We start from the raw sequence: 24,324 nt of genomic DNA, 5'->3' as shown, positions 1-24,324 counted from the left end.
ATTGGTCCGAGCGCGCGAGCGCCTGGCGCTGATTGGTCCGAGCGCGCGAGCGCCTGGCGCTGATTGGTTCTAACCCCAGCCCCCGCCCCCCCCTCCTCCCAGCCTTCCCGCCGGAAGAGGAGGCGGCGCGAGGGAAAATGGCGGCGCTGCGGCGGCTGTTGTGTGAGTGAGGGGAGAGCCCTGCGCACCTCTGGCTTCGCCCCCGGGTGGAGGGGCCCGGCCGTGGGGTGGGGGGCTGAGAGGAACAGGGGGTGCCCCGGGGTGGGGGGGCACTGCTGCGGGGGGAGGGCACCGGCGGTAGCTCGAGGTCGAGGCCTTCGCCTTTACCTCAGGCTGAGGCGGAGCTGTGGTGGAATGGGCGGGATCCAGGGCCTGGCGCGAGCGCATCGCAGCGTCATTGGTGCGGGAAGGGGCCTCGGGGTTACAGGGCGACCCGCTCTGAAGCGGGGCCGAGGTGCTGAGGGCTTTGTCCCTTCTGAGCTCCGACATCTCCAAGGATGAGGACTGCACAAGTTCTCTGTGCTGCTGCCGGGCGGCCCTCATGGTGAAAAAATACTCTTTGGAACAACAGCGTTCAGGGATGCTGGGTAGAGACCAGACAGCGAGGGGGTGCTGCTCTCTCCTTGCACAGTGCTATAGTCGGGAGGCCTTAAAAAAACCCTTTTAAATCCAGAAATGTTACAGGCAGAAATATCCTTCGATGGGATATCAGATTTGTGACGTTGTTCCACTGATTTCCAGCGCGATTTCAATCAAGTTACAAACTGTTTCAGCCTTCCCCTATTTGAAACTGTAACTTGTTCCTCATTGCCTACTTCCCTTTAGCTTTTCAATTCTCAGAGCTTTTCTTTTACTTAATAGTTAAGCTCCTGAAATTAATGGTTCTTTATAGAGCAATTTCCCTTTTCTCAACAATATTTCCAGCTTGCTGAGTATCTCTGACATTTAATGAAGATTAAGTTAATCCAGTGGTTTTTACTTGGGATAAGAAGAATGTTATGGCAACCACTGTTCCATGCTGACCTGCTGCTTAAGGGGTTGAATAGAGGGATTGGGAAAAATTGGATTTGCCTGCTAGCTGCATAAAAGGAGGTTCTGCAGAGATTTTTAAAGAGAACTAATTATATCTCAATCATTTTTAACAGAGACATTCACTGGAAGGTCAGCTTTCTTAATAAGAAAACCAGTGTGTTTTTTGTCAGTGGCTTTGTTCAAGGAAGTTTGTGTTGTGAAGAATATTTTGTGTTCCAGAGACAATCAGTGACTGTAACAACTGTTGGTTTTGTTTTGGGTTTTTTTTTGCTTGAATTGTCCTGATTGTAACTCCAGAATTTGTACAAAGTGCTGCAAGTAGGATGTTCAGGATAGGAATTCTGTATATGTTGATATATAGTCCTGAGCTGGAGTCTTCAGATTTGTAAGATTTTGAAATATTACTGAGTAAGTTATTGCTGTTCCATCCAAGGGGACACTGAAACAAAGATCATAACTTGTCCTTTCTTAAAGCGATATGAGGTAAATCCACAGCAACCTGTAACTTCTGCACCTCATTCTACCAGGATTTGCTGGAACAGGAATTTGGGTATCTCCTTTAACATCATTTCATGGAGTTTTACTCCTCCCTGGGCAGCAGCAGTGCTTGAGATGTGGTCCTTTGCAGGGGACTTCGTAGAATCACAGACTGGATTGGGTTGGAAGGGACCTTAAAGATCATCCAGTTCCAACCCACCTGCACAGGCAGGGACACCTCCCACCAGACCAGGTTGCTCCAAGCCCCATCCAACCTGCCCTTCAACACTGCCAGGGATGGGGCAGCCACAGCTTCCCTGGGCAACCTGTTCCAGGGTCTTACCGCCCTCACACTAAAGAATTTTCTCCTAATGTCTCACGTGAATCTCCCCTCCTCCAGTTTTAATCCATCACCCTTTGTCCTCTCACTACAAGCCCTTATAAAAAGTTCCTCCCCAGCTTTTCTATGCCATGGTGGTCTAACTAGCATTTATCTTGGAGGAACTTTTTTTCCCCTCAGAACTTTCTTTCATCCTCAGTGTTAAAACCTCTATTAATAGACACCCTTTAAACCTGCAAAAAGAAAGCATGTGTACCAGGCTTTTTTTATTTTTCAGCTGATGTCTTTGTTGTTCTTGCTCCCAACCTAGTTCTAACGCCCCCCCAGACAAGCCTGGTTGCTGTCAGATGTGCATCTAAAAAGAGTGGGGGCAGCTCCAAAAATTTAGGTGGCCGCAGCCCTGGGAAGCGCTATGGATTCAAAAAAGTAGAAGGTGGGTCTGACTGAGTCTCAGTTTGCATTTCACTGGGTTCTTCACAGCTTCTCCCCACCCTGTCCTTCTGGAACTGAGGGGCCCAGAACTGGACACAATATTCCAGATGTGGCCTCACTAAGGCAGAACAGACGGGGAGGAGAACCTCCCTTGAGCTACGAACCACACCCTTTCCAATACACCCCAGGATGCCATTGGCCTTCTTAGCCACAAGGGCACGTTGCTGGCTCATGGTCATCCTCCTGTCCACCAGGACCCCCAGGTTCCTTTCTCCTACACTGCTCTCCAGCAGTACTTTACTGGCACATGGGGTTGTTGTTCCCCAAATGCAAGATGCACTTTGATTCTCCCTCTGGCTCTCATGAGCAGCAGGGAGGAGGGAGCACTGTGGGACACCTCCCTGCTGAAGTGCACTTTCCCCCCACGCCATGGTGAAAAGCTGTGCATTTTGGATGCTTACAAAAGGGAGAATCATGCAGCTTAGCAGAAGCCAAAGTACAGATTCTTGCAGCTGAGTGTTCATAATTATTAGCTTGGCTGATGAAAACATACCTGGTGTAAAAGGCCATTAAACCAATTCCTTCAGCAGCCAGAAAATGCCTCGTACCCCAGAAGTAATCCTGTCAAAGACCAGAATTGCTCTTTGCCATTGTGCATCAATTGCCCTTTATTTCCTGCCAGCAGTATTTTTCTTTAGATGCTTTTAGCACTTGAAGTAGCTTTTCCTTAGAAAATGCCCACGGAAGGCTGGGTTTTGGAGGTGCTGGAAGCATTTCAGTTGTGCCATGGCTCTGGGGAGCTGTTTCCCTGCAGCCTGACTCGACTCTGTCTGTGTTTCAGGGGCCTTTGTGCACGCAGGGAACATCCTGGCGACCCAGCGGTTGATTCGCTGGCATCCCGGGGCTCATGTAAGTTGCTTTTCCAGCTCTTCCTTGGGTCTCGGGGAACAGCAGCCTGCAAGAGTCCTGTTCTCAGTGCCTCCTCTCTTCCAAGCAAGTTCTTAATGCTCTTCTCTGTCTTTGTGATCCTGAGAGTTGGTTTCATTAGCTGGTATTTCTGAGTCACAGAGCCTGCTCAGAGTCACACCTGTGCCCGTGTGACTCCAAGGAGGACTGAAACTTATAGATAACCCAAACACTTCTGTAATCCAACTGGGTTCTTGGGCTTCAAGGTGGACTTATTATCCCTTTCCTTGTAATGAGCACCATACTGATTGCCAGAAGCAAGTAGTGTGGTCTTCTTTTATTTTAAAAGCAACAGATGCTGTTGAAGCCAAGATATCAAAACGAGGCAGATGAATGATCAGATATGCTTTAGTGGTGAACCTCCAGCCTTTCCTTTCTAACACTCCTCATCCTCTTCCAGGTGGGGATGGGCCGTAACAAGACACTCTATGCCCTGGAGGATGGGATTGTGAGATACACCAAAGAGGTCTACATACCCCCACCCCGCAGCAGCGAGAGCAGGGAAGTGATCTGTCGTCTACCCAGAGGAGCAGTTCTTTATAAAACCTTTATCAGTGTTGTCCCTACCACAGAAGTAGGAAGCTTTAAACTGGTCACCATGCTCTGAGCTTCCTGCCTCACATGGGGACAGATGGGAAGAAGCAGCTGGAACAGACAGACCACTCCAGCTGGACTGGCATCGAAGATCAGGAATATACTAGCTCTGAAGATACCAGTGCAGGACTCTGTTGTCTTGCTAAAGGACTTGTGGTCAGTGCTCAGGCACTGGGATCACCTGCTGGTGTTTGTGAGACTGTGTAATAAATGCTGTGGGGTGCTGAAGGCCTGGCCTGCTCACTGAATCTGTTACTTATTTAGTATCTGGAGCTGCCTTCCTCTGGAGAACCTGCTGTGCCACTGGATGAGTTCTCCCTACAATCACTCTTATGTCAGTACTTGTCCCACTAATAATTCCCTCTGCCTATTTTTAGACATGGCTGTTATATTTGTATATTAATTCAAAGTACTGCAGAAGAGGGATGGATCCTTTTCCACTTGCACCTAACTGTGCATTCCAGGAAGCCAGATTGTTCCTTCTAACTCCTCAGTGATTAACTCTGATATCTGAAAGTGTTCCATTTACTAGTCACATCAGGCAGGTTCACACTTGTAAAGCTAACTCATGACTCATTTTAGAATGCCTGGTAAGATGCACAAGCCTGGGGTGGTATTTGAAGCTCAATGGCCAGGGGTGTATCATAAAGCCAGAACCCAGAAGGCTTATCCTTTTGTCTTCCCAGAGTCATTCTGTGACATTTTCAAGCTTATGTTGCTCGAAAGAAAGGAGCCCAAATCCCCTGTGGCAAAACTGATCTCATTTTATCTACAGGTTTGTAAACAATTTGAAACATCAGCTCTGCAGTAGAAAACAGGTCATCAAAATTGATGTAAGGACACTGGTGTTGACATGAGATTGCCTGCTCTGCAGAACTTGAGTAGGTGAACTTGGTCAGCCACGTGTGTCCATCTTGATGTCCTTCATGGAGAGCAGCTATTTTGTCTGTGCTTCTCCTGTCCTTCCCCAGCCTGCTCGTTGCATCTTTCATCTTGGTGGTCAGTATGTGCACACAGCAGGTGACACAACGCCTGGAGCCCCCAGATCATGATCTGCAGCCCATACAAAACTGTCCCCTGTTGCAGAGGACTGTTGGATCAGAGTGTTGATGGGTGCTCTGACAGCGGATTCCTTCTGCCACTCAGAGGTGAGAATTCCCACCTGGAACCTGATAACACCCATAAAGTAAACACTTCATAACCTGAGAAATCAATGTCTGAGGCCTGATCCTTGGCATGCCAGGCAGCACTTGCCTCACAGAGGTAAGATGACACCAGCTGCCTGGAGCAGCTCTGGCTGAGCAGACCACCTTGGCATTGCAACCAGCTGGTCCGTTGCCATTGGGAACAGCCCGTTTTCCAGAGAACAGGAGCAGACATCCCAGCTGCTCCGCTCGGAGCGCGATACCTGGCGGTGGCTCCATGAGTGTCCTAGGGCAGCGGGAGGGATGTCTCCACCAGCTGGGTCTGACCTGCCTGTGCCCCAGCTGGTTGTGAATCCGGGTGGAGATCCAAGGTCAGCCGCTCCCTGCGGATGAGCACCATGGCCCAGGCACTTGTGTCCCTGAGCGCGGGAAGCAGCAGCACGTGGAGGCCGGGGCCTTACACGGCCGTGTTTCGCTGGGTTTGGTAGCCGAGAGGGGCTTGGAAAGGGTCTGACACCCCACATCTGTCCAGGGTCTCTGAGCTTCTTCCTGTTCCTGAGAAAGCTGGAGGATGCCTCAGAGCATGCTCGTAGGGAGGTGGCATCTACGGAGGAGAGAGGAAGAGCATTACCGCTGAGCAGAAATAACCAGGAGATTATCCCACCTCTTCTTACAGAGCGGATGACAAGGCTCACAACCACCAGCAGCCTGAAATTAAATTCCTGCAGTCCTCAGAGTCACAAGGTGAGCACCTGGAGAATCAGCTCTTAACACTGGTTTGTAACACAGCAGGACAGAAATCCACTGGAGAGGCACATTCCCTCACACTCTGTGCCAGGCTCCTACTCTTCCCTGTCTCCCTTTAAGGACTTGTCACTACTTGTCACAAGGCCAAAAAAGACTTGACTTCTATTAAAATAGGACTGTTCAGTTTCCTTTGACCAGAGATCACTTACTGGGATTTATACAAACACCTTCAGGCTTTCCACTGAAGCAGCAAGTCTCACTGCACAGCAGCAGAGAGGAACCTCTGGGCTGTTGTTTTTTTTCTGGCAGAGCTAGGCTAGCTTTGTTCCCATAACAAGTGACAGGAGTGACACAGGTTGAGGAAGAGTTCCCATTGCTGTTCCTCCACTACCCATCTCTGGGGTCTTACTGTCCTGTGCCCTCAGTGCTCTGGTTTTAGGGCAGGTATCATTATTTACAGCTTCAAACATGGAGCAACAAGTGCTGACTATGACAAACTATGGTGCAGCTTTAAGAGCCCAGAATCCAGGTAAATCGGTGAACCTTGAGTGTGCTACTCGGGGTTTCAAATGTTTCTGTTCTGCTTTAGTCAATGAGGTCTCTTTGTTCAATGGGAATCTCTTGGGAGACTGCCACAGGACCTACTTGGCTTTTCTCTATTCTGGGAGTGCAGATCTTAAGTGTCAGAACAGGCAGAGCCCTCCTGCTTATAAGTAAGCCATAAACACTTTAAGGTACTAGCGAGTCCTCCCAGAGGTGTCCTGCAGGGAGCAAGAAACCATGGAAGCCTAACATCTAAAAATAACATTCCCAGCTTGGACTGCTGCCGAGCAGATGATCCGAGGGGCCTGCCTGCCCTGTCATCAGCAGCTCTGCCCTGCCTCCCAGCACAGGCATTTCTGCACCAGGAGGGATGGATCATTAACCAGCACAGATGTACAGCAAAGGAGCCTCCTGGTACACTCTGTGCCGCCCTTCCCGGAGATAAAGGCTATCAGAGAACAGAGTCCTTAGCTACTGCTCATTGCTGAAGCAAGGCCCAGATATAGACCAGAGTGGGGAACTGCCCCCAGCCCTCTGCCAGCACCCTGCTGCAGGAGAGGGAGAGCTCACCTCCTGGGCAGGCTCTGCCCACAGCCCAAACCTCTCGGCGATCATCTGGTGGATTTCCCGCTGACGATCTTTCTTCCGCACACTCTCGTAGCTCGGCAGGCGGGGCTGCTCCCAGGAGGGGAGCTGGTAGCTGCTGGGGGGTCCCACACAGAACAGCTCATCTCCCTGGAAATGCCCAGCCCAGAAGACAAAGGTCAGTGTGACAGTAGCTTGCTTTGTTAGAAGTGCATGGCCTGGTGCCACCTCGAGCTATTTTGGGAGTCAAAGTTGTGAGTGCCCTTCACTGAACCCCAGAATAGGAACTCCTCCCTCCCAGGAGCTAATTACACCTGCTTTGCAAATCCTGAGTTACCTGCCTGGAACTTCATTCCCAGACACCTCAGGGCACTGTGGCGTCCTCTGCAGTATCCCTGCGCCTCCCCTCCCATTTTAACACACCTACAACACTTCCTCAATTTGCTTCTGATGTCCAGCACCTCCTCCCTGTGACCCAAGAGCTCCCCCAGGTCCCCATAACCACAGTCCCTTCCCAAAATCACCAGGATCTTTGCCAGCATTGCCCCCCCAGCTCCCATCACCTGCAGGGCAGGGTTCTCAGCCGCGCTCTCCAGCCGCGACGCTCTGCGCTGGGGACCCACCAGGCGCTGGTTGCTGCTGAAGTAGGGAGGGGGGCAGTCCTGTAATGGGGGTCAGGGAGATGTGAGCAAAACCAAAATCCCTCACATCCCACCCGGTAGTGAGTGAGCAGAGCTCAGCCAGCTCATAGGAACAGCCTGGGAAGCAGAACTCTGCCTGTTTAGCTCATGCAACCCCTGCCCAGCAGCTCAGGCACATCCACACCAGGCAGTGCAGGGCTTGCCCGTGCCTAGGACAGGGTTCCATTCAGACTCAGCTGAACAATCTCTCTTCAGGTGACAACAAAACAACAACCCAACTGTTCTGCTAGTGTAGATAAGAGCTCAGTCACATGCTCAGGGTTACAGAATTTGTAAATGCATATCTATCAAGGCAGTCATTTCAGGATAACGTAGCAAGCAAATCAGCAGAGCAATAGCTGTTCTGTTCCAGAGCAGTCTTGCTCCAGCTAAATTCAACAACAGTGGAGATCCTTCTCAAGGAGGGCAGCCAGAGCCAGGACTTGAGCAGCTAGAAACAGGACTCGAGCTGCAGGCTATTCCTCACTCTCAGAAAAACCCCATCTCTGCCAGCAGAGAACAGCCCACAGACTCCCAGAGCCACCAGGGATTCACAGGGGGAACCACGAGGAGCTGCAGGAAGCTGGGCTGGCTGGGGATGCAGCTCTTTGTATTAGCAAAACCAGCACAACTATACCAGCTTGAAAGCTGCCTCACATCACTACAACCACTTCGCTTTTTCTGATGGAAATACATCCTATATAGACGTTCCCTTTCCATATATAGTTCTTCATATCCACATCCATCTGTCCACACAGCCCTTTGCTAAAGGCAAGAAGATACTGTCTCCTTGAACCACCCACCCAAAAGCCAGGCCCAAGCACAGGGAAGACTCTGCAACTCACAGCACATCCTGCACAGCCCCTAGGAGCAGCTCTTCAGGGTGAGGAGAGCAGCGTGTCCAAGCCCTCTTCCCCACCCATGCCATGGAAAGGCAGCAGAGCAGGCAGGGACACCATGAGCACAGCTCATTCCTGCTGTGATTTCTGCAGGGGACTTCCCAGCCCGTGCTGGATTATTAAATATGCCTTTGATTGCACAAATCTCTCAACCCCCAGCTTGCTGAGGCTGGATGCCCCCTCTTCTCCCAGGGACTCTGCAGCAGTACTGACAGCCCTCCCTGCAGCCTTTGGAATCTGAGCTTTCCCCAGGCAGCTACCACCACAAAGGCAGCCCTGGCTGGACACCCTGCTCTTTTTCCATCGCAGGCTTCCCCGCTTGAAAGCCAGCCGCAGGAAATTACAGATGCAAGTGAAAGGGCTTTGTGTCTGGCTGCTCCACACCCGGGAGCTGAGCACAAGAGCGCCAGTTGCCGGGGATGTGAGCGGCATTGTCTGCCTTTGCCCTGAGCTTCCAGCCCCCTTCCCCTCTGGGCCCCTTCCCTGTAAAGCGGAGCCCGACCCCACACACGGCTGTGCTGGGGGAGGAGAACAGCCCCCCGTGAGCTGCGTGGGGAACCTGCTACTGCCGGGTTTGCAGACACTACCCCTGCCAGCATAGCCAGACAGGGTTGGGTAGGTAGATCTCAAGAACAAGGAGGTGACGGAGCCCGGCTCTGCTGGGAGGTTGTGTGTCCATCAGCAAGCCCAGGCAGGCTGCAGGAGGGTAGCCCAGCACAAAGGAACAAGAGTGGCCGGGAACTGGCAAGCAGGAGTAGAGGGGGGACACTCACATACTGGCTGGGGGTCCGGAAGAAGCGGCAGGAGCAGAGGAACTGGCAGCACATGGGGTCCCGGTGGTACAGGAGCAGCAGCAGGATGAGGATGGCCACGATGAAGACCGATGAAGACACGGCTGCCAGGGGAAGGAAGAAGAGGTGAATGAGCGGGTGGCCCCCGGGCCTCTCAGCCGCCTCCCCTCCTCGCCCTCTGGGTCTCTCAGCAAAGTGCACCTTAGAAAAGCCCCAGATGAGCGGCGCTCACCCACGGCCCCTCCTGCGGGCGCCGAAAGCCCCACTGTGCCCAACACCACCCATCGCTCCTCACGAAAGCAGGAACAAGCCACGGAGCCAGAGGGGCTCAGCCCCGTCCCGGCTCAGCCCCGCGGGGCCCAGAACCCCGGCACCGCCGCCCGCCCGGGGCCGGAGCTCTGGGCTCACACTCGCCCCCTCCGCAGGGCAACGCTTCGCCGGCGCTCCGGCAACCCGCGGCTCCCACCCAACCCACGCTCTCCTCCACTCCACGAAGCCCACTTGGCAGCACCAAGTCGCTCGGGAACCAGCGGGGCCCCGGAGAGAAGGACCGAGGGCTGCAGCGACCGCTCCCCGGGGGAGGCAACAGCGGAGGCTGATCCCGCGCGTCAGCCACCCCCACCCGCTCCCAGCCCCGCCGTCCTCCCGCCACTCACTCGCGGCGATGACGATAGCCAGGACGTTGCCGTCCATGGCCGCGGCCGCCGTGTGCCCCGAGGCCTCCCCGGGCTGCGCCATCCCGCCGCCACCGGCAGCGCCCGCACCGCACCGCACCGCCGGGGGGCGGGGCCACGCCGGGGGGGCGGGGCTTCACTAGCATGACCCCGCCTCCTTCTCTCCAATTGGCCGCCAGCGGGCCAGGCTCCATTCACTCGGGCGCCGAGGGGGGCGTGGCCTCTTCCCATACAACCACGCCTTCTCGCCTCCCATTGGCTGCCGGCGGGACCGGCTCCATTCAAGGAGAGGAGGCGGGGCCGGCGGTTGCTGTGGCGACGCGGCGGGAACGCGGGGCCGGGCTGCGGGCGGTTGCCAGCAGGCAGCGGGAGGTCTGCGTTCATTAGCTAATTAACATTTGTACTTAAGTGACAGAGCACTGGAACAGGCTGCCCAGAGAGGTTGTGGAGTCCCCTTCTCTGGAGACATTCAAAACCCACCTGGATGCGTTCCTATGTGATGTGCTCTAGGTGACCCTGCTCTGGCAGGGGGGTTGGACTAGATGATCTTTTGAGGTCCCTTCCAACCCCTATGATTCTATGATTCTATGATGTGCAATGTAAACGCTCAGCCCTCAGGGCCGGCTGCTGAAAAGCAGCAGGAGGGAGCCCGCTTGCAGCCCGGGTTTGCGCTCGCCGGGCAGTTGCAACCGCCCCCTTCCGACCGGGCTCTGTAGCTCGATTCAGAGTTGCACATCACCCCGGTGAAGAAGCCCAGGAGGGATTTACACCCTCACCAGCATCAGGAGTGGCCCCTCCTGAAGCCTTTTTTTCAAGACAACCCTTTCCCAGCACATGCTGCAAAAACCCAACACATCAGATCGTAGAGATATAGATATATTTTGGGGCCATGTTGCATATTTAAGACAACTTTACATAATGCTTCTGACCACAGAGGTTTGCTGTCCCACCGCGTGGTGGGGCCAGGCCCTGCACAGCATCTCTTCACCCCTCCCAAGCCCCGGAGCACCTCACGAGGGGTCAGGTGGGATGCCCTCATGCACCAAGGTCTCCATCCCATCCATTTTACAACCAACCAGCATCCTTAAACCAGGGAGACTGGGCAAGCAGGGAACCCTTGGGCTTTGGAGGAAGGAGAAGGATGGCACGCATCTTTGGAGACAGCAAAACCTGGCCAAGCCCCAAGACACCAGCTCCTGCTGACCTTGCTTGAGCAGAGAGGTTGGGCCAGAGGGTCTCCAGATTGTCCCCAGCCCTCCACAAGGGCAATATCCTTTCCCAGGCTTCAGGCAAGTTCCTGCTGCAGTCCCAGATGGCACATGTGAAGTGTCTTTTCAGGGTGAAAATCAATCCCAGATTTCTCTATGCAGTGTCAGTCTTGGAGAAAGGAACATTGCAGACAGTCCCCAAGCCTGGGTGGATGGTGTGGAAGGGGATGGTTCACTGTATCGCTTCCCTGGAGGAGGAGTGAAGCAGAACACAGCCAAGAGTGGATGGAGCCAACTGAACCACATCCTTGCTTCTTTGTGTTTTGGCCAGGGAAGCACAGCAGATCCCCAGAGCTTCTGCTAACCCGGGAGAAAGGAAAAGGCTGCAGGGGCTGTGGCACAGGGCAGCTCTCTGAGCACAGATGAGGGACACGAGCCCCCATGGATGGCATTTTGGCAGAGGACTAGGGCGTCCCTTTGCTGAAGCAGAGACAGAGGTGGCAGGGTCTGCAGCACCTGGGTGGGCTCAAACAGTGACCCCAGTGCTGCCCCCTCTCCCTGTCACACAGCACAGACCAGCAGCTCCAAACACTTGGCACAGTTGGGCAGCTGCCCTGGAGGGCAGGCAGCACCCCACAACTGACCCTGCCTGAGGGGCAGGAGGGGGAGGCTCTCCAGTGGTAAATGGGGAAACAGCAAAATAATAACAATAACAAAGTATGGCTAATTGGGGGGGGGAAATGTAAACGACCCAGCACCCTGTCCTGTAGCACCAGGACACCCAAGAGAACAAGGTATGTTACAGTTTGAGGGGAGATGGAGACACAAGGACTTCCCGCCAAACACGGGGTCTTGTCTCTATTGCACTTTGCATCATATATATTTCTATATATATATTTATAAAAATACAAACTAAAGGGCTAGGGTGGAGGGGATGAGATGCAAGCCCTGGGCCAGCAGCTGCTCTCTGCACACAGCAGGCTTCAAACCACCCTGCTTCTGCCTGTCCCTAGAGACCCTCACCAGCCCTCCTGGGGGGCAGCCAGCCACACTGGGCCTGATCCTGCACGGATCCAGCCCAGGGCTGGGCAGGGTGCTAGGTTGGTCCAGACTGCCTGTCACCAGCCTTCCCTTCCTCCATCACTCTTCCTGAGGCTCCAACACCTGCAGTGACAAACAAGCAGCTCTTCCTGGGCACCCTGGCACATTCTTCTCAGCCAGGAAGTGCCCGTTCCTGGGGTACATGGGCAAGACCAAGCTCAGGCCTCCACTTCCACCCAAAATACCCCACAGGAGCCTTTCCCCCTGCCTGGAGGTTCCCATTCTCTCTTCCTTGAGTGACTACGGCACGAATCGCACAGCGGTCCGGAGCCCCCCTCACACCAGTGAGGGAGGACGCTCCTGGCTCCCAAGGGGCTGCTCCTGCTACCTCAGCCGCCCATCGGGTTTGACGGGCCCCAGTTCTGATTTGGGGTCCGGGGAGAGGGAACTCCAGGAGGTTTTGCTGCAGGTCTCCAGGGAGGCACAGGCAGAAGGGCCGTTGCCGCAGACATCCGCCACAGCCCAGAAGGCGCCAATGGCCGCGTCCGCCCAGTCCTCCAGCGCCTTGCCCGTCAGCTGCGCCTTCCGCGCCGCCTCCTCCTCTGCTTCCTTGGAGCGGGGCAGGTTGAGGATTCCCCCCAGGCCCTGGAAGCTCTGCTCCATGTACTCATTGCGGGGGGGACCGCCGTGCAGCCAGTTGCTGTCATCTGGGCAGGACAGGGAGAGAAGGGAGAGGGGATCAGCAGCGCAGCAACATCCTGGCACCCTGCCCCTCCTACTGCCACCCTCCCGATGGGCTCAGTGCCCTCTGGAACCCCAGCCTGAGGAGACGGGTGCTGCTACAGGACTTTGGGATGGATCTGACCTACAAACGGGTCCTCCACAGGGGCCTGGTTTGAGGGCTCGCATGGGCAAGGGAACACCAACAGGAAGGATGGTTCCTGCCGTCAGCACCAGGGGGGGAAAAACATGGACTGTCCACAGGATCCACCCCCACCCAGCCCCAACCTCCAGAGCACCCTCCTCACCTTTCCTGAGAGGCTGCTTGCGGTTGAAGGTCTGGGGCACCACCAGGAACTGGTTCTCCCCCAGGGGCTCCCAGAACTGGAGGAGGCGGATGGTCCAGACACCGGGGCGCAGGGGCCGGTTGAGGGGGGGCTTGTACTGGGTGAACTCGGCCTCAGCATCCACCGAGATGTCGTAGGAGGTGGCGATGACGTGGGTGGGGTCGATCCATACCACCGTGGCTGTCAGGTTGGGGCCCCGTGACCACTTCTGCATGGCCACCGGCTCATCAAAAGGCCCAATCAAGCCTCCAAAATTGCGGAAGAGCCTTTCCTTGGGATCCCACTCCGTGCCCACCTGGAGAGACAGGAGGCAGGAGTGGTGGGATGCTGGGCAGGAAGACACTAGCAGCTCAGGTTTTATGTTTCATCTGCCCAAAGGAGGGAAGGCACAAGCTTTGGAGCCCAAGGAAACGCACACCTCACCCTCCCTGCACCATGCCAGCACTAATCCAGCAGCGTGATGCCTCCTGCAGCTGCTGGGCACCAGGGTCTCAGCTCCCCCTGAAAGATCCCCTCAGGCCCTTTCCCCATCGATCAGCTCCACACCCCACACAGAAGCCAAAACCTGGACAAAGGTTGTTCCCAGACATGACAGGAGCCCTGTGTTCCTCTGTCCCCACAATTTGCATGGAGAGAAGGAAGGGCAGGCTGGGTGTGGGAGAGCCAGGGGGGAAAGCAGGCATTGTAAGGGAAACTATCCCAATTTACCTCAAGGTTCTGCAAGCGGTTTGCCTGCCCTCCATGACCTGCCAGCTTCAGAGCTCCTTGGGGCATCATCCACACCTCCAGGGACTCTCTTTGTCCAGTTGCCAAATTCTGCACTTCCTGCATCACCAGGTAACCCTGGAAACGGTCGTCATAGAAATATAAGTGCACACTGGATGGGAAGCCCTGGGGCTCAAATCTGGAGAGAGACACAGACAGAGGAACAGGTTGCACATCTGAGCACCAGCATCTTCCCAGGCCACCAGCTGGCACCTGGCTTGAGCCCATGGCAAACACCCCACCTGCAGAGCTTGTTGGCCTTTGCTGCCGGCGCGGCTGCAGCTTTGTGGAGCCCCAGCCTGGAGAAGGCTGTGTAGAAGGTGAGGGTGACATCACTGAGGCCACTGAGCCCATCCACACGGTCATAGACGTTCTCCCAGTAGGCCTTCAGGGCTGGGGTATTGGGGGGGTAGCTGCCATAGAGGTGTGTGTCCAGGATCTCCAGCACCTCCTGATTCACCGTCGACTCAAACTTGCGGGCGAAGAAGGTGGGCCTGGAGAGTTGCTGGAAGAGCACAGACATTTCTAACAGGGTTGGCTGCAGCCCCCCTACCTTCCCACCTCAGGGGGGCAGCTGGGAGGGAGGCAGACTGGGAAGAAACATGCTGGGATCCATACTACCCCCTTTGAGGGCACAGGCTGAGGAGCAGCAAAGCACAGCGAGTCTCTACATGGGATTCTCTACAGCAGGGCCAGTGGGAGCATACACAACAGTCACTGGGAATGCAGATGGGTTCCCAACTCTCCCACTGCCTCCCCCTTTCTGTGCTCAGGAGCAGCCATGTGTCACCTAGCTCCTTTGCAGCAAATCTCTATTCAGATGGGACACCACTCAGTAGAGCTGCTGTGGAGCCCTGGCCAGGCAGTACAGCCTGCAGGACCACAGCCCTGCAGTAAACAAGCCCAGAACTGCTCAAAAATCCTGCTGACTTCTCTTTTTTTTGAGCTGGATGTACCTCCCCCAAACTTCCCTTGTTCAGTCTATGTCCCTACACATTGAGAGCACGGCAGACAAGTTGTCACAAGGTGCTTTGTCCCGGCAAAGAGGACAGACCCCGGAGTGGTTTTCCTGAACACCTAGTTGCCCAAGTAGTAGGTCTGCAGGGAAAGAGCAGGAAAATGACAGAAAGTCTGGGAAGAGGAGCAACATTGCTTGCCAAAGCCTGGCTGGCTGCTGGGCAGAACCGTCAGCATAATCCCACTGCCCGAGCGTTTACAGACATGTCTGTGCCCAGCCAGGGATCCAATCCTGCTCCTGTCCCTTGCAGGCTGGGGTGAGGCTGGTGTGGGTGTGCACAGCAGCTGGCACTGCACGCAGGGGTGTGCCTGCCGGGGAGGGAGGGACAGAGTGGGAGGAGAAAGGAGGGTCTTTTTCACCTGTAGCCGGAGGAAGTCCTGGGGTTTGAAGTCGTTTGGGGAGCACCCGCACCAGTCAACGATGTGCTTATATTGGCACTTACAGCCCAGCTTGCGGTTCCAGTTGGTCACTCGGAGGTTGTTATCAACCAGCGTCTCGCAGGCATGACTGTTCTCCAGCACCGTGTGGAAGAAGGACTGTGCACAGCAGAGAAGGGACAGGACACCCAGTGGGAATGGAGGATGGGTGGTTAACAGAGACCCCCCACTCACAGGGACACAGGGCAGGTCTCGACAGCTCCAGAACAGAAACTGATCCCTGTTCCCAGCACAGGGCAATGCTAAGAGATGAGGTTGTGCACCCACATCAGTGATTATCTGGCCCAGAGGAGAGTCTGGACCAAAAGCAGGGCTGAATATAAACATGACTCTCAGCCTGTCTGTTCCTCTCTCCCCTTTCATACCTGAGTCTGGACAAAAGGGAGGCACAGAGCTGCCTGAGCAGAACCAGCAATGCCCTTCATGACTAGCCGGGGCAGGGATGAAGAGGGACAGAGATGTTAAGCATGGTGGGAAGAAAATCCAGCCTGTGTCCTAAGCCAACACCCACCTCGGCTGGCAGGAGTGTGTAGGTGTAGAACTGGCGCAGCTGGGACACCAGCTGGTCCTCAGTGTAGACCACGTACTCCACGAAGCTGCGCGTCAGTGAGAACCAGTCGGAGCCGCCGTCCACCACGATGCCCTCGGGGATGTGGCGCTCGCCCAGCCGCCACATGTGGGAGTCACACTCATGGAACAGGCGGTCCAGGCCCTGCTTCTTGATAAACCTGAGCACGGGGACAAGGATGAGGGGTCAGGGGTGCCACCCCATTTCCTGGGTGCAGCTACATCCAGAACATCCCCCCTGCCTGCAACTGCTTCAGTTCTTTTCTTAAATCCCTCATTTTTCTGCTCCTCCAGCTCAGCTCAGCCCCGAGCTGGGATTACCTGGCATTGTCTCGGCCATGAGACTTCAGGAAGTTCTTATCTCGGTATTTGGAAAGGAACATCACCAACTCCTCATTGGTCCTGAGGTGCAAATTAAAAAGCATTAATGGCCTCAGGGGTAAAGCAGCTCAGCAAACATTCATATTGCAAGAGCCATCAGACACAAGGAGCCTAAAGCTGTTTGGTGGGTGTTGACTCAAAGCCTGGTCCCATCGATGGGGAGACACAGACAAGGCTTCTCTGCTGTCTGGTGCCTCACATGCAACACCCAGACCGCAGAAAAAAACAGCCTCCAAGGTACTGGTTGGGCTCCTCTGCAGAGATGGGACCAGCCTGGCCCTGGAGCATCATCACCAGCACGTGGGTGCAATCTCCAACCCCATCTTCCCTCAGCTCCCTGCTCCTCTCTGCCCCTCCCAAGGCTGCTGTAGCAGCACACAGCCCAAACACCTCCATCACCCTCCCCTTCCCCAGCAAAGTCCTCACCTCGTGGGGTAGTCAGTGGCACTCAGGTTGATGAAGAAGTCCCAGGGCCACTCAGCCAGTTCCAGCAGGTCCTTCATGCTACGAAGGTACATCTTCAGCAGGCTGGCACCTCCCCAGATGGTCACCATGCGCCAGGGTGTCACACGGATGTTGGGGTAGTGTCGGGCCAGCTCCACCGCCTCACGATGGAGGTAGTTGGAGCGCTGCCAGGGAACACAGCTCAGGCTCTGCAGGGAACTCATTGCCCCAGTTCCCTGCCCTCCTTGGCCCCAGCCCGGGGTCAGCCCTTACAGCCACCTCCACAGGGAGAGGAACAGCAAGAGCAGACCTGCAGGGATAGATCCTGCTTCCTTGGGGTTGTAGAAATAGGGGTGTGAAGGTCACAGCTCTACCAGCGGTGAGGACAAACTCTACCCAATCACTTCCTCCTCTCCTTGCCCACCTGTGCCCCAGGTCCATGGCCTGTGCCAGTGACCCATACGGGGACTGTTAGCACCCCCCTCCCCTTGTCCTTGCCACATACCTTGTCAACGTGGATGTAGAAGAAGTGCTGCTGGTGGTACACAGCCTTGATGAGCCGCTTCAGCTGGCGAATGGCCCTGCCGTGCACAACCAGCATGTAGGCGATGCGCACGGGCTTGCTGGGGGGGGGCTGCTGCAGCTGGCTCTCATCCCACTGGATGACGGGGCTGACCTTGCCTGCACAGGGAGGGAGTGGGCTGTCAGCCACCCCCAGCCTTGGCACCCACCACCCGGAGCTCCTGACAAACCAGGGAGAACTGAGCAAGGCAGGGGACAGCTGGAAAGAGCTTGGACAAACCACATCATGCTACAGTGCCAGGCCACAGGGGCACATGCAACCCCCCCAAGTTAAACTGACAGGAATGTGTTGGGAAAGGGGGGGTGGGAGGGCTATCGTTCTCTGGCCCCTCAAAACAGAAGATGCAGCTGGGCCTGGCTCTGACTCTGTGGGCACCACAGGTCTGGATGAACAGCCCAGCTTAAGGAGGCTGGCACAGCTTTGATTGGATTACAGAGGCAGCAGTAATCTGGGAATCAGTGACAGATTGAGACTGCTTTCAGCCAGGTGGGACAGTCTGGTGACACAAGCCACACAACTGGCTGGGATATTCCCGATGCCCAGGGGTGGCCAGGTGCATCCCAGCAGGACTCACCCGAGAGCTGGCAGTGGCGAGGCACAGCCTGGGGCATGAGGCTGCCGGCCCGGTGCAGACACACCACGTTGGCAATCTCCTGTTGGCACTGCTTGCTGCTGGCCCGGGCCAGCGCCGAGAGGGCATCTTTGCCCGTGATTTCACACTTGGGGGTGAAGCTGTTCTCGGTGGGCTGCGGAGCCCCCTCCACGCTGCCCGTGTCACCCTGCTGGAAGACAGCCAGCTGGGCCTCCCCGTGCAGCTCCGTCAGGTTCCTCCGGCTGGAGGAGTCTGGCGCGGCCGGCAGCCGGCGTCCCGGTTTGTGTCTGGCCGTCACGGCTCGAACCACCTTGGACACCAGCACCCCGGGGCCATCCAGCCGGCCCCGCCACCGCCCGTGCCTCCGGCTGGCGCTGCCCCGGCGCCCGGCAGAGCTGTCTGAGTCCTTGGAGCCGTCGCTGCTCTCGGGCAACCTGGCTTTTTTCTGCCGCTCCTGTGGATGCAGAAGAGAGGACAGACAGTGTTCATTTGGATCCGCTTTCTCCCCCGCTTCTGCCAACGTGCTCCCCAGCACCCCTGTCCCTGGTGCTCAATGCTCCCAGTCCATGCTGCAACGTGACAGCTGCTCCTGGAGCAGCCACCATGCAGTAAAGGAGCCTGTTACACAGCCCCTCTGCCACCTCAAATCCCAGGCTAAGACCCCACAGCACATCCCTGCATGGTCCTATGCTGACACTCACAGAATCACAGAATCCTAGGGGTTGGAAGGGACCTCGAAAGATCATCCAGTCCAAGCCCCCTTGCCAGAGCAGGATCACCCAGAGCACATCACACAGGAACGCATCCAGGCAGGTTTTGAATGTCTCCAGAGAAGGAGACTCCACAGCCTCTCTGGGCAGCCTATCCCAGGGCTCTGTCACTCTCACAGTAAAGAAGTTTTTCTGATGTTTATGTGGAAACTCCTATGTTCCAGTTTGCACCCATTGCCTCTTGTCCCATCACTGGACATAATTGAAAAAAGCCTGGCTCCATCCTCCTGACACTCGCCCTTAACATATTTATAAACATTGATGAGGTCGCCCCTCAGTCTCCTCTTAGAGACCCAGCTCCCTCAGCCTTTCCTCATCAGGGAGATGTTCCACTCTGTATGGCAGCAAGAGAGACCTGGACTTGCAGACCCCAGGGTCACAGCAACTCCGATGCAGAAAGAGAGTCTTGCTCCCTGTCGCCAGGCTCACCACAAGACTAAATGGCCATGGGTGGTTCTGTCTGCACCAGCCACCCCCTGGGATCCTGTGTAGGCAGGGGCATCCCCGGACAGTGGAGATGAGCACAGGGCTGCTTTGGCTGGTGGAGGCTATTTTACTGGGAGCCAAATGGACCAGCTCCTCCCTGCCAGGACCAAGCTGTGAGCCCAAGCACAACTGTCAGGAAGCCCGGGTCCCAAGAGGCTGCAGCCATGCTCTTTGGGACTAAAAGCACTGGATAGGCATTGGATGAGGTCCTGCCTCACTCCCTTCCCTGGGGCCCGGCTCTCTGCTCTGGGCTGGAGCAGTTGCTGCCATCACCAGCTTCTCTAGAAATCCCTTTAACAAACCCTCCCACTGAGCCAAGCGGATGTGTAAAGGGAGCAATTAATAATGCTTCGTTACCTCTGCCAGGCTGGCTGGTGAGCAGAAATGAATCAGCTTTGGGGAGAGCACAGAGTTAGGAACTTTGGATGCCTGTGAGAGCCACGCTCATGGGAAAGAACTTTCCCAGCAAGTTACGCCTGCAGGAGCCATGTGTCCCCAGCCCACCACAGGTGCTCCCAGCCAGGCCTCCCCAGGGTATCTCACAACATGCTCCAAACCCTGCCTGCCCAGCCACTACAGGAGGCAGCGAGCACATCAGGGGCTATTCCTGGGCAGCAGCATCTTCTGAGGATGGGCAGATGCCTTACAAGGACAGTGGGACCAAATTAGCCCCCTGAATAAGCTCCCCTGTGGGTGTAGCTGCTGGGAAGGTCACGGTCAGGAGAAACCATGCTGTGCAAAGGCTGGAAAATATCTGGGAAGATTTGCCTGCTCTGGTGTCCCTGAAAAACCCTTTTGGAGGTGGCACAGCCTGCAAACCATGGCTACCCAGGAAGGGGCCAAGCCACCACATAATTTCCCAGGGGAAATTATCAGCGTCAGCGAGGATCAGCCGAGCCCCTTTTTGCCCAGACAGGCGGCACAGGCGGCCCGAGACAGGCGGCAAACCGTTCATTAGTCACCAGGCAGGACCATCTGTTCGGGAGTTATAAACCTGTTTCCTCTGCTGAGCATCACAGGAGAAGGGAGTCAGGAGGTGAGAAGCCAGGAGAGTGTCTCTCCCGTGGGTTCAGCCCTGTTCCTGCAGGGAGAGACCTGCCAGCCCCGCTCACACCCCCCTGGAAGGAGCCTGGTTCCTGGCCCACGGGCAGGCCCGGCTGCCTTCCCCAGTAGGGAAGTTGTTAGAAGCATCAACAGCCTTTCCAGAACTGCCAGTTAATGAACTCAATGGCTTCTAATTACTGCACCACAGCAGAGTGATCCCCCCAGCCTGGCAGAGAACTACTCTGGCCACGTTGCTCTGCTGTATTTAAGACTTGTGTACAGCACTTCTGGCGAGTCTCCTCATCCTTCTCCTCCCAGCTCCAGATGAGTCCCTCCCGACACAGATGACTCCAAACACCAGGCAGATGTCACTTCTCCTGCCCTGGGTCTCCTGAGGTGATACTGCTGTCACCACAGAGCTGTGGGGCACCCCATCCCCAGCACAGGTCTGGCTGTGCCAATGTCTCCAAGCTGCCTGACACTGCGAGGAGCAGAGCTAACAGCATCTGGTGTCCTGCAGGATTCCCCCTCTGCAGCAGGAGAGCCTTAAACCTCACAATTAAAATGGCTGGAGATGGCCCCCAGATCTTTGGGGGGAAAAATAAAAATTAAGGAATCTCAGCAAAGCTGGAAGAAAAGATGCTTCACAGAAAGCTTCTCTAGAGGCCGCAGCACATGGAGGAGACCAACACACATGCCCCAGGGAGGCGCTGCCTCCTGCCTGGAAGGAGGCAGATAGAAGATGAGTAAGTGACTTGACAGGGTAAAACACTTTTCTGAAGTGACTGAGACTTTTTTGGGGTTTGCATTTTCCTCGGTGCCAGCTCCAGTGTGGACCAAGCCCTCTAGGAAGCTCATTAGCTCACTCGGGAGCTGTTGGTGTCACCACAGAGGCAGGATGGTTCTGGTCCCTCAGGCTTCCACCTTTGTGTGCAGACAGGCTCGTGCTGCCTGCAGCAGGGAAGCTGTCAGTGAAGGGTGAGGTCCCGATGGGAATTTCCTCTGCCATCTGTCAGTCTGGACAGGGATTGTGGTGTTTGATCCAGGCAGAACAAGATAATTTGGATTCCTGGATGTAGGAAACTCAGTTGACCTAAGTGGCTGGAGGCTGATACAACTTCTGCTGGTCTGAATGCCATAAAGCATCTGCTCAGTGAACCAAAGGAGCCTGTAGGACCCTGACACTGGGCTTGCAAAGAGAAGCAAGACAACCCAAGCAGCATGGCCACCTCAAGGAGGACTGGCTGGTGGCTCTGGTGCAGCTGAAGCTCCTGTCAGGGCCGCGAGCTGTCAGTGCTGCTGGTGCAAGGCGGGTTTACAGCCTGCTCCAGTGAAGGGCAAAGATCCTCCCTCAGCCTCTGCTCAGCTCACACCAGGGAGCCAGAGGGGATGGAGCTTACCAAGCAGGGGAACCTCTTCCCTATGAAGAGTGGTGGAGACAAGCCAGGCTGGGGCCATGTCCATTAGTGGGAAGAAGCCATGTACTCTGGCAATTAAGATTCCCTAAATCCTTCCAGACCTGCAAGGTCAGGCCCTCCTGGGAGGGTTCCTCCTTTACCCAATATGCCCCTGGTCAACAGCAGCTCCTCCAGGTCTGGCCCAAACCAGAAGCTGCAGGAGGGCACAGAAACCAAGAGCTTTGCCATTGTACAAGAAATAAAGGTTAACTGGACTCTTTATCAGCTTGCTAATGGGTTTGGGCTGTCTGTAAAGTTCAGGATGGTTCTTGCTTTCTCCAAAGAGGCTTGTGCTTTCCCAAGCCCTGGAGTAAGGCTTGCTGATCACAAACCATCCCCTCTCCAGCATAGGGGTATCCACGACCAACTCTGTCAGCAGCCCAGCTCAGTTTTGTGAAGAGACCTGAGGAGAGGACTGAGGTTGTGCAGGACAAGAGAAGAGAAAAGCAGGTGAGCAGTGCGGGGTGGTGCAGAGAGGGAAGGAAAAACCAGGACAGGTAAAGTGATTTGATGAAGGTCACAGGAAAGGGGAAGGAGCAGTCAGGCACTCCTGGCTGCCAGATGAATCTGCTGTCCCAGGAGGAGGCCTGGGGCTGAGAATTAACCTGGTCACCTTAAAGACCTTCTCCCCACAAAGGATTGCCCAGTTCCCCTTCTCACCTCTTTGCTCTCAGGGAAAACTTTCTAGCCCTGTGAAAAGACCTGACGACCACAGGGTCACCCTCCACACCAGAGGCACCCCATGATGGGGAGGGGAAATCCTGCCCCCCAGAGATCCCCACTTCTCACCTCACAGCCCCTGGCTTTGCTCTGACACAGCCCCAGTGCTCTCCTCACGCCTGCCCCACACAGCTCCCAGCTCTCACCCCACACTGTCCCTGCCAAACCTGGCTTCACCATCACCCTGGGGCTTGCCAACAGCCCACAGAGTTTCTACAGCCCCTGGAGCACGAGGGTCGTGACCAAGGTGAGGGGCTCTCATGCCACACAGACATTCACCAAGGAAGCCCACAAAGGCACTCCCAGCCCCTCCTCAATGCTCCTGGAGAAACCAGCTTCAGCCACTGGTCCATCCAGATGCAGGAAACCTGGATGGGCTGCAGGCAGCTCACAACAAATTAATAAATTCAAAAAAGCAACCCAGAGATCAAGAGCCTTGTTTGAAGCTGGCAATAACGTGCTCCTGATGCCTGGGTCCTCCTCAGTACCTGCTCCGTGCGTGTCCTTGGGCAAACACCTTTGTCAGCCCGTGCCTCAGTTTCCCCACGCATCAAAGAGAAGTGATGCCTTTTGCTTTATCAGTGTGTGATATAAAGACAACCAAAGACTGCAAAAGGTCCTTGTACCCTTGCACTTCCCGGGGCTATCCCTGAACAGGAGCTGCCACAAACTTCCTGAGCTGCTGTGCGTGCCCCCCCCAGCTCCCTGGATTACCATATGTTTTCCTATTTTCTGGCTTGGGTGTCACCAACCCCAGCTTCCCACAACATCTCCCAAACCACAGAGAAGCGCAAGGTCCTGCTGGGGCTCCCACGCTCCCTGCCCCAAGCCAGACCCCAACCGACACCCCTGGGGCCACAGGGTCCCCCTTCTCAGTCCCTTGGGCAGCCCGGGGCCTGCGGGACCCCCATCTCCCCCCAGGGACCCCATCCTGGGACAGGGCCTTGCCAGCCCCACACAGACACCCTGCGGGGGGGACACCCTCTTCGTGTCCCCTCCCAGCTCTGCAGCGAGGGAACACACACCAGCCCACCCGGGCACTGTCCCCCGCAGGACACCCACCCCCAGGGCCTCCCCCGCTCCCAGCACCACCCTCCTATGACCCCCCCCAAGCCCCTCACCCCCTCCTCAGCCAGGCTCAGCCCCTTCACTGCCCCCCCCTCCATCCCCTTCACTGCTTCCCCAACCCCTTCATCGCCCTCCGACCCCGCTCGGCCCCCTCCCCGCCCCCCCCCCAGACCCCTCACCGCCCCCCGACCCACCTCAGCCCCCCCCACCCCGTTATCTCCCCTCTCAACCCCCCCACCCGCAGGCCCCGGGCCGCCTCTCCGGCCTCCCCGCCGCTCACCTCGGCCGGCCCTTCCTCGTCGAGGCCGGCGGAGCTCCAGAGGACGAGCCCCTGGAGCAGGAGGATGGCGAGGGCCGTGGCCACCGCCAGCCGGTACCGCCGGACCAGCTTCCGCGCCCGCCCCGGGGCCGCCATCGTCGCGGGCCTCGCTCCGCGGGGCGGGCGGCGCGTGCGCGGGGCGGGGCGGGGGCGGGGCGGGGTGGGGGGTCTGCGGGGCGGGGGGTGTGTGAGTGTGCGGGTGTGTGTGTGCGGGGGTGCGGGGTGTGTGAGTGTGCGGGGGTGCGGGGTGTGTGTGTGTGCGGGTGTGTGCGTGTGCGGGTGTGTGTGTGTGTGTGCGGGTGTGTGTGCGGGGGTGCATGTGTGTGAGACTGGGTGTGTATTGGGTGTGCGGGTGTGTGTGCACATGTCTGCGTGTCGGGGTGCGGTGTGTGTGTGTGTGTGCGCGGGTGTGTGTGCGGGGGTGCGGTGTGTGTGTGTGTGCGGGGGTGTGT

General features: G+C 56.3%; 3 protein-coding genes across 4 annotated transcripts; 1 reads left to right on the top strand and 2 right to left on the bottom strand.

Annotated features, from left to right (window-relative positions):
• The first annotated feature begins 105 nt into the window (after nt 1-105).
• Nucleotides 106-4,069, top strand: MRPL27 (mitochondrial ribosomal protein L27). Its single transcript, XM_051635019.1, has 4 exons — nt 106-162; nt 2,160-2,282; nt 3,123-3,190; nt 3,648-4,069. The coding sequence occupies exons 1-4, from the start codon at nt 138-140 to the stop codon at nt 3,852-3,854; spliced, it is 423 nt and encodes a 140-aa protein (XP_051490979.1). The 5' UTR covers nt 106-137; the 3' UTR covers nt 3,855-4,069.
• A 91-nt stretch (nt 4,070-4,160) lies between these two features.
• LOC127391836 (uncharacterized) lies at nt 4,161-9,992 on the bottom strand. 2 transcript variants are annotated; one of them, XM_051635016.1, is made up of 5 exons: nt 9,888-9,992; nt 9,214-9,335; nt 7,425-7,523; nt 6,847-7,011; nt 4,161-5,590 (listed from the first exon to the last, which is right to left on the bottom strand). In XM_051635016.1, exons 1-5 carry the CDS (start codon nt 9,967-9,969, stop codon nt 5,444-5,446), a joined length of 615 nt encoding a protein of 204 aa, XP_051490976.1. In that variant the 5' UTR covers nt 9,970-9,992; the 3' UTR covers nt 4,161-5,443. The 2 variants fall into 2 exon arrangements, with proteins under 2 accessions (XP_051490976.1, XP_051490978.1); XM_051635018.1 differs by lacking the exon at nt 7,425-7,523.
• A 773-nt stretch (nt 9,993-10,765) lies between these two features.
• Nucleotides 10,766-23,995, bottom strand: XYLT2 (xylosyltransferase 2). Its single transcript, XM_051635053.1, has 11 exons — nt 23,834-23,995; nt 17,991-18,462; nt 17,339-17,514; nt 16,816-17,018; nt 16,330-16,410; nt 15,953-16,169; nt 15,364-15,540; nt 14,229-14,491; nt 13,930-14,125; nt 13,183-13,516; nt 10,766-12,861 (listed from the first exon to the last, which is right to left on the bottom strand). The coding sequence occupies exons 1-11, from the start codon at nt 23,966-23,968 to the stop codon at nt 12,539-12,541; spliced, it is 2,577 nt and encodes an 858-aa protein (XP_051491013.1). The 5' UTR covers nt 23,969-23,995; the 3' UTR covers nt 10,766-12,538.
• Between the last annotated feature and the right edge of the window lie 329 nt (nt 23,996-24,324).

Source organism: Apus apus, chromosome 17 (genome assembly GCF_020740795.1).
Source record: "Apus apus isolate bApuApu2 chromosome 17, bApuApu2.pri.cur, whole genome shotgun sequence".
In the NCBI taxonomy this organism is placed as follows: domain Eukaryota; kingdom Metazoa; phylum Chordata; class Aves; order Apodiformes; family Apodidae; genus Apus; species Apus apus.
This window is presented reverse-complemented; position numbering and strand designations above follow the sequence as displayed.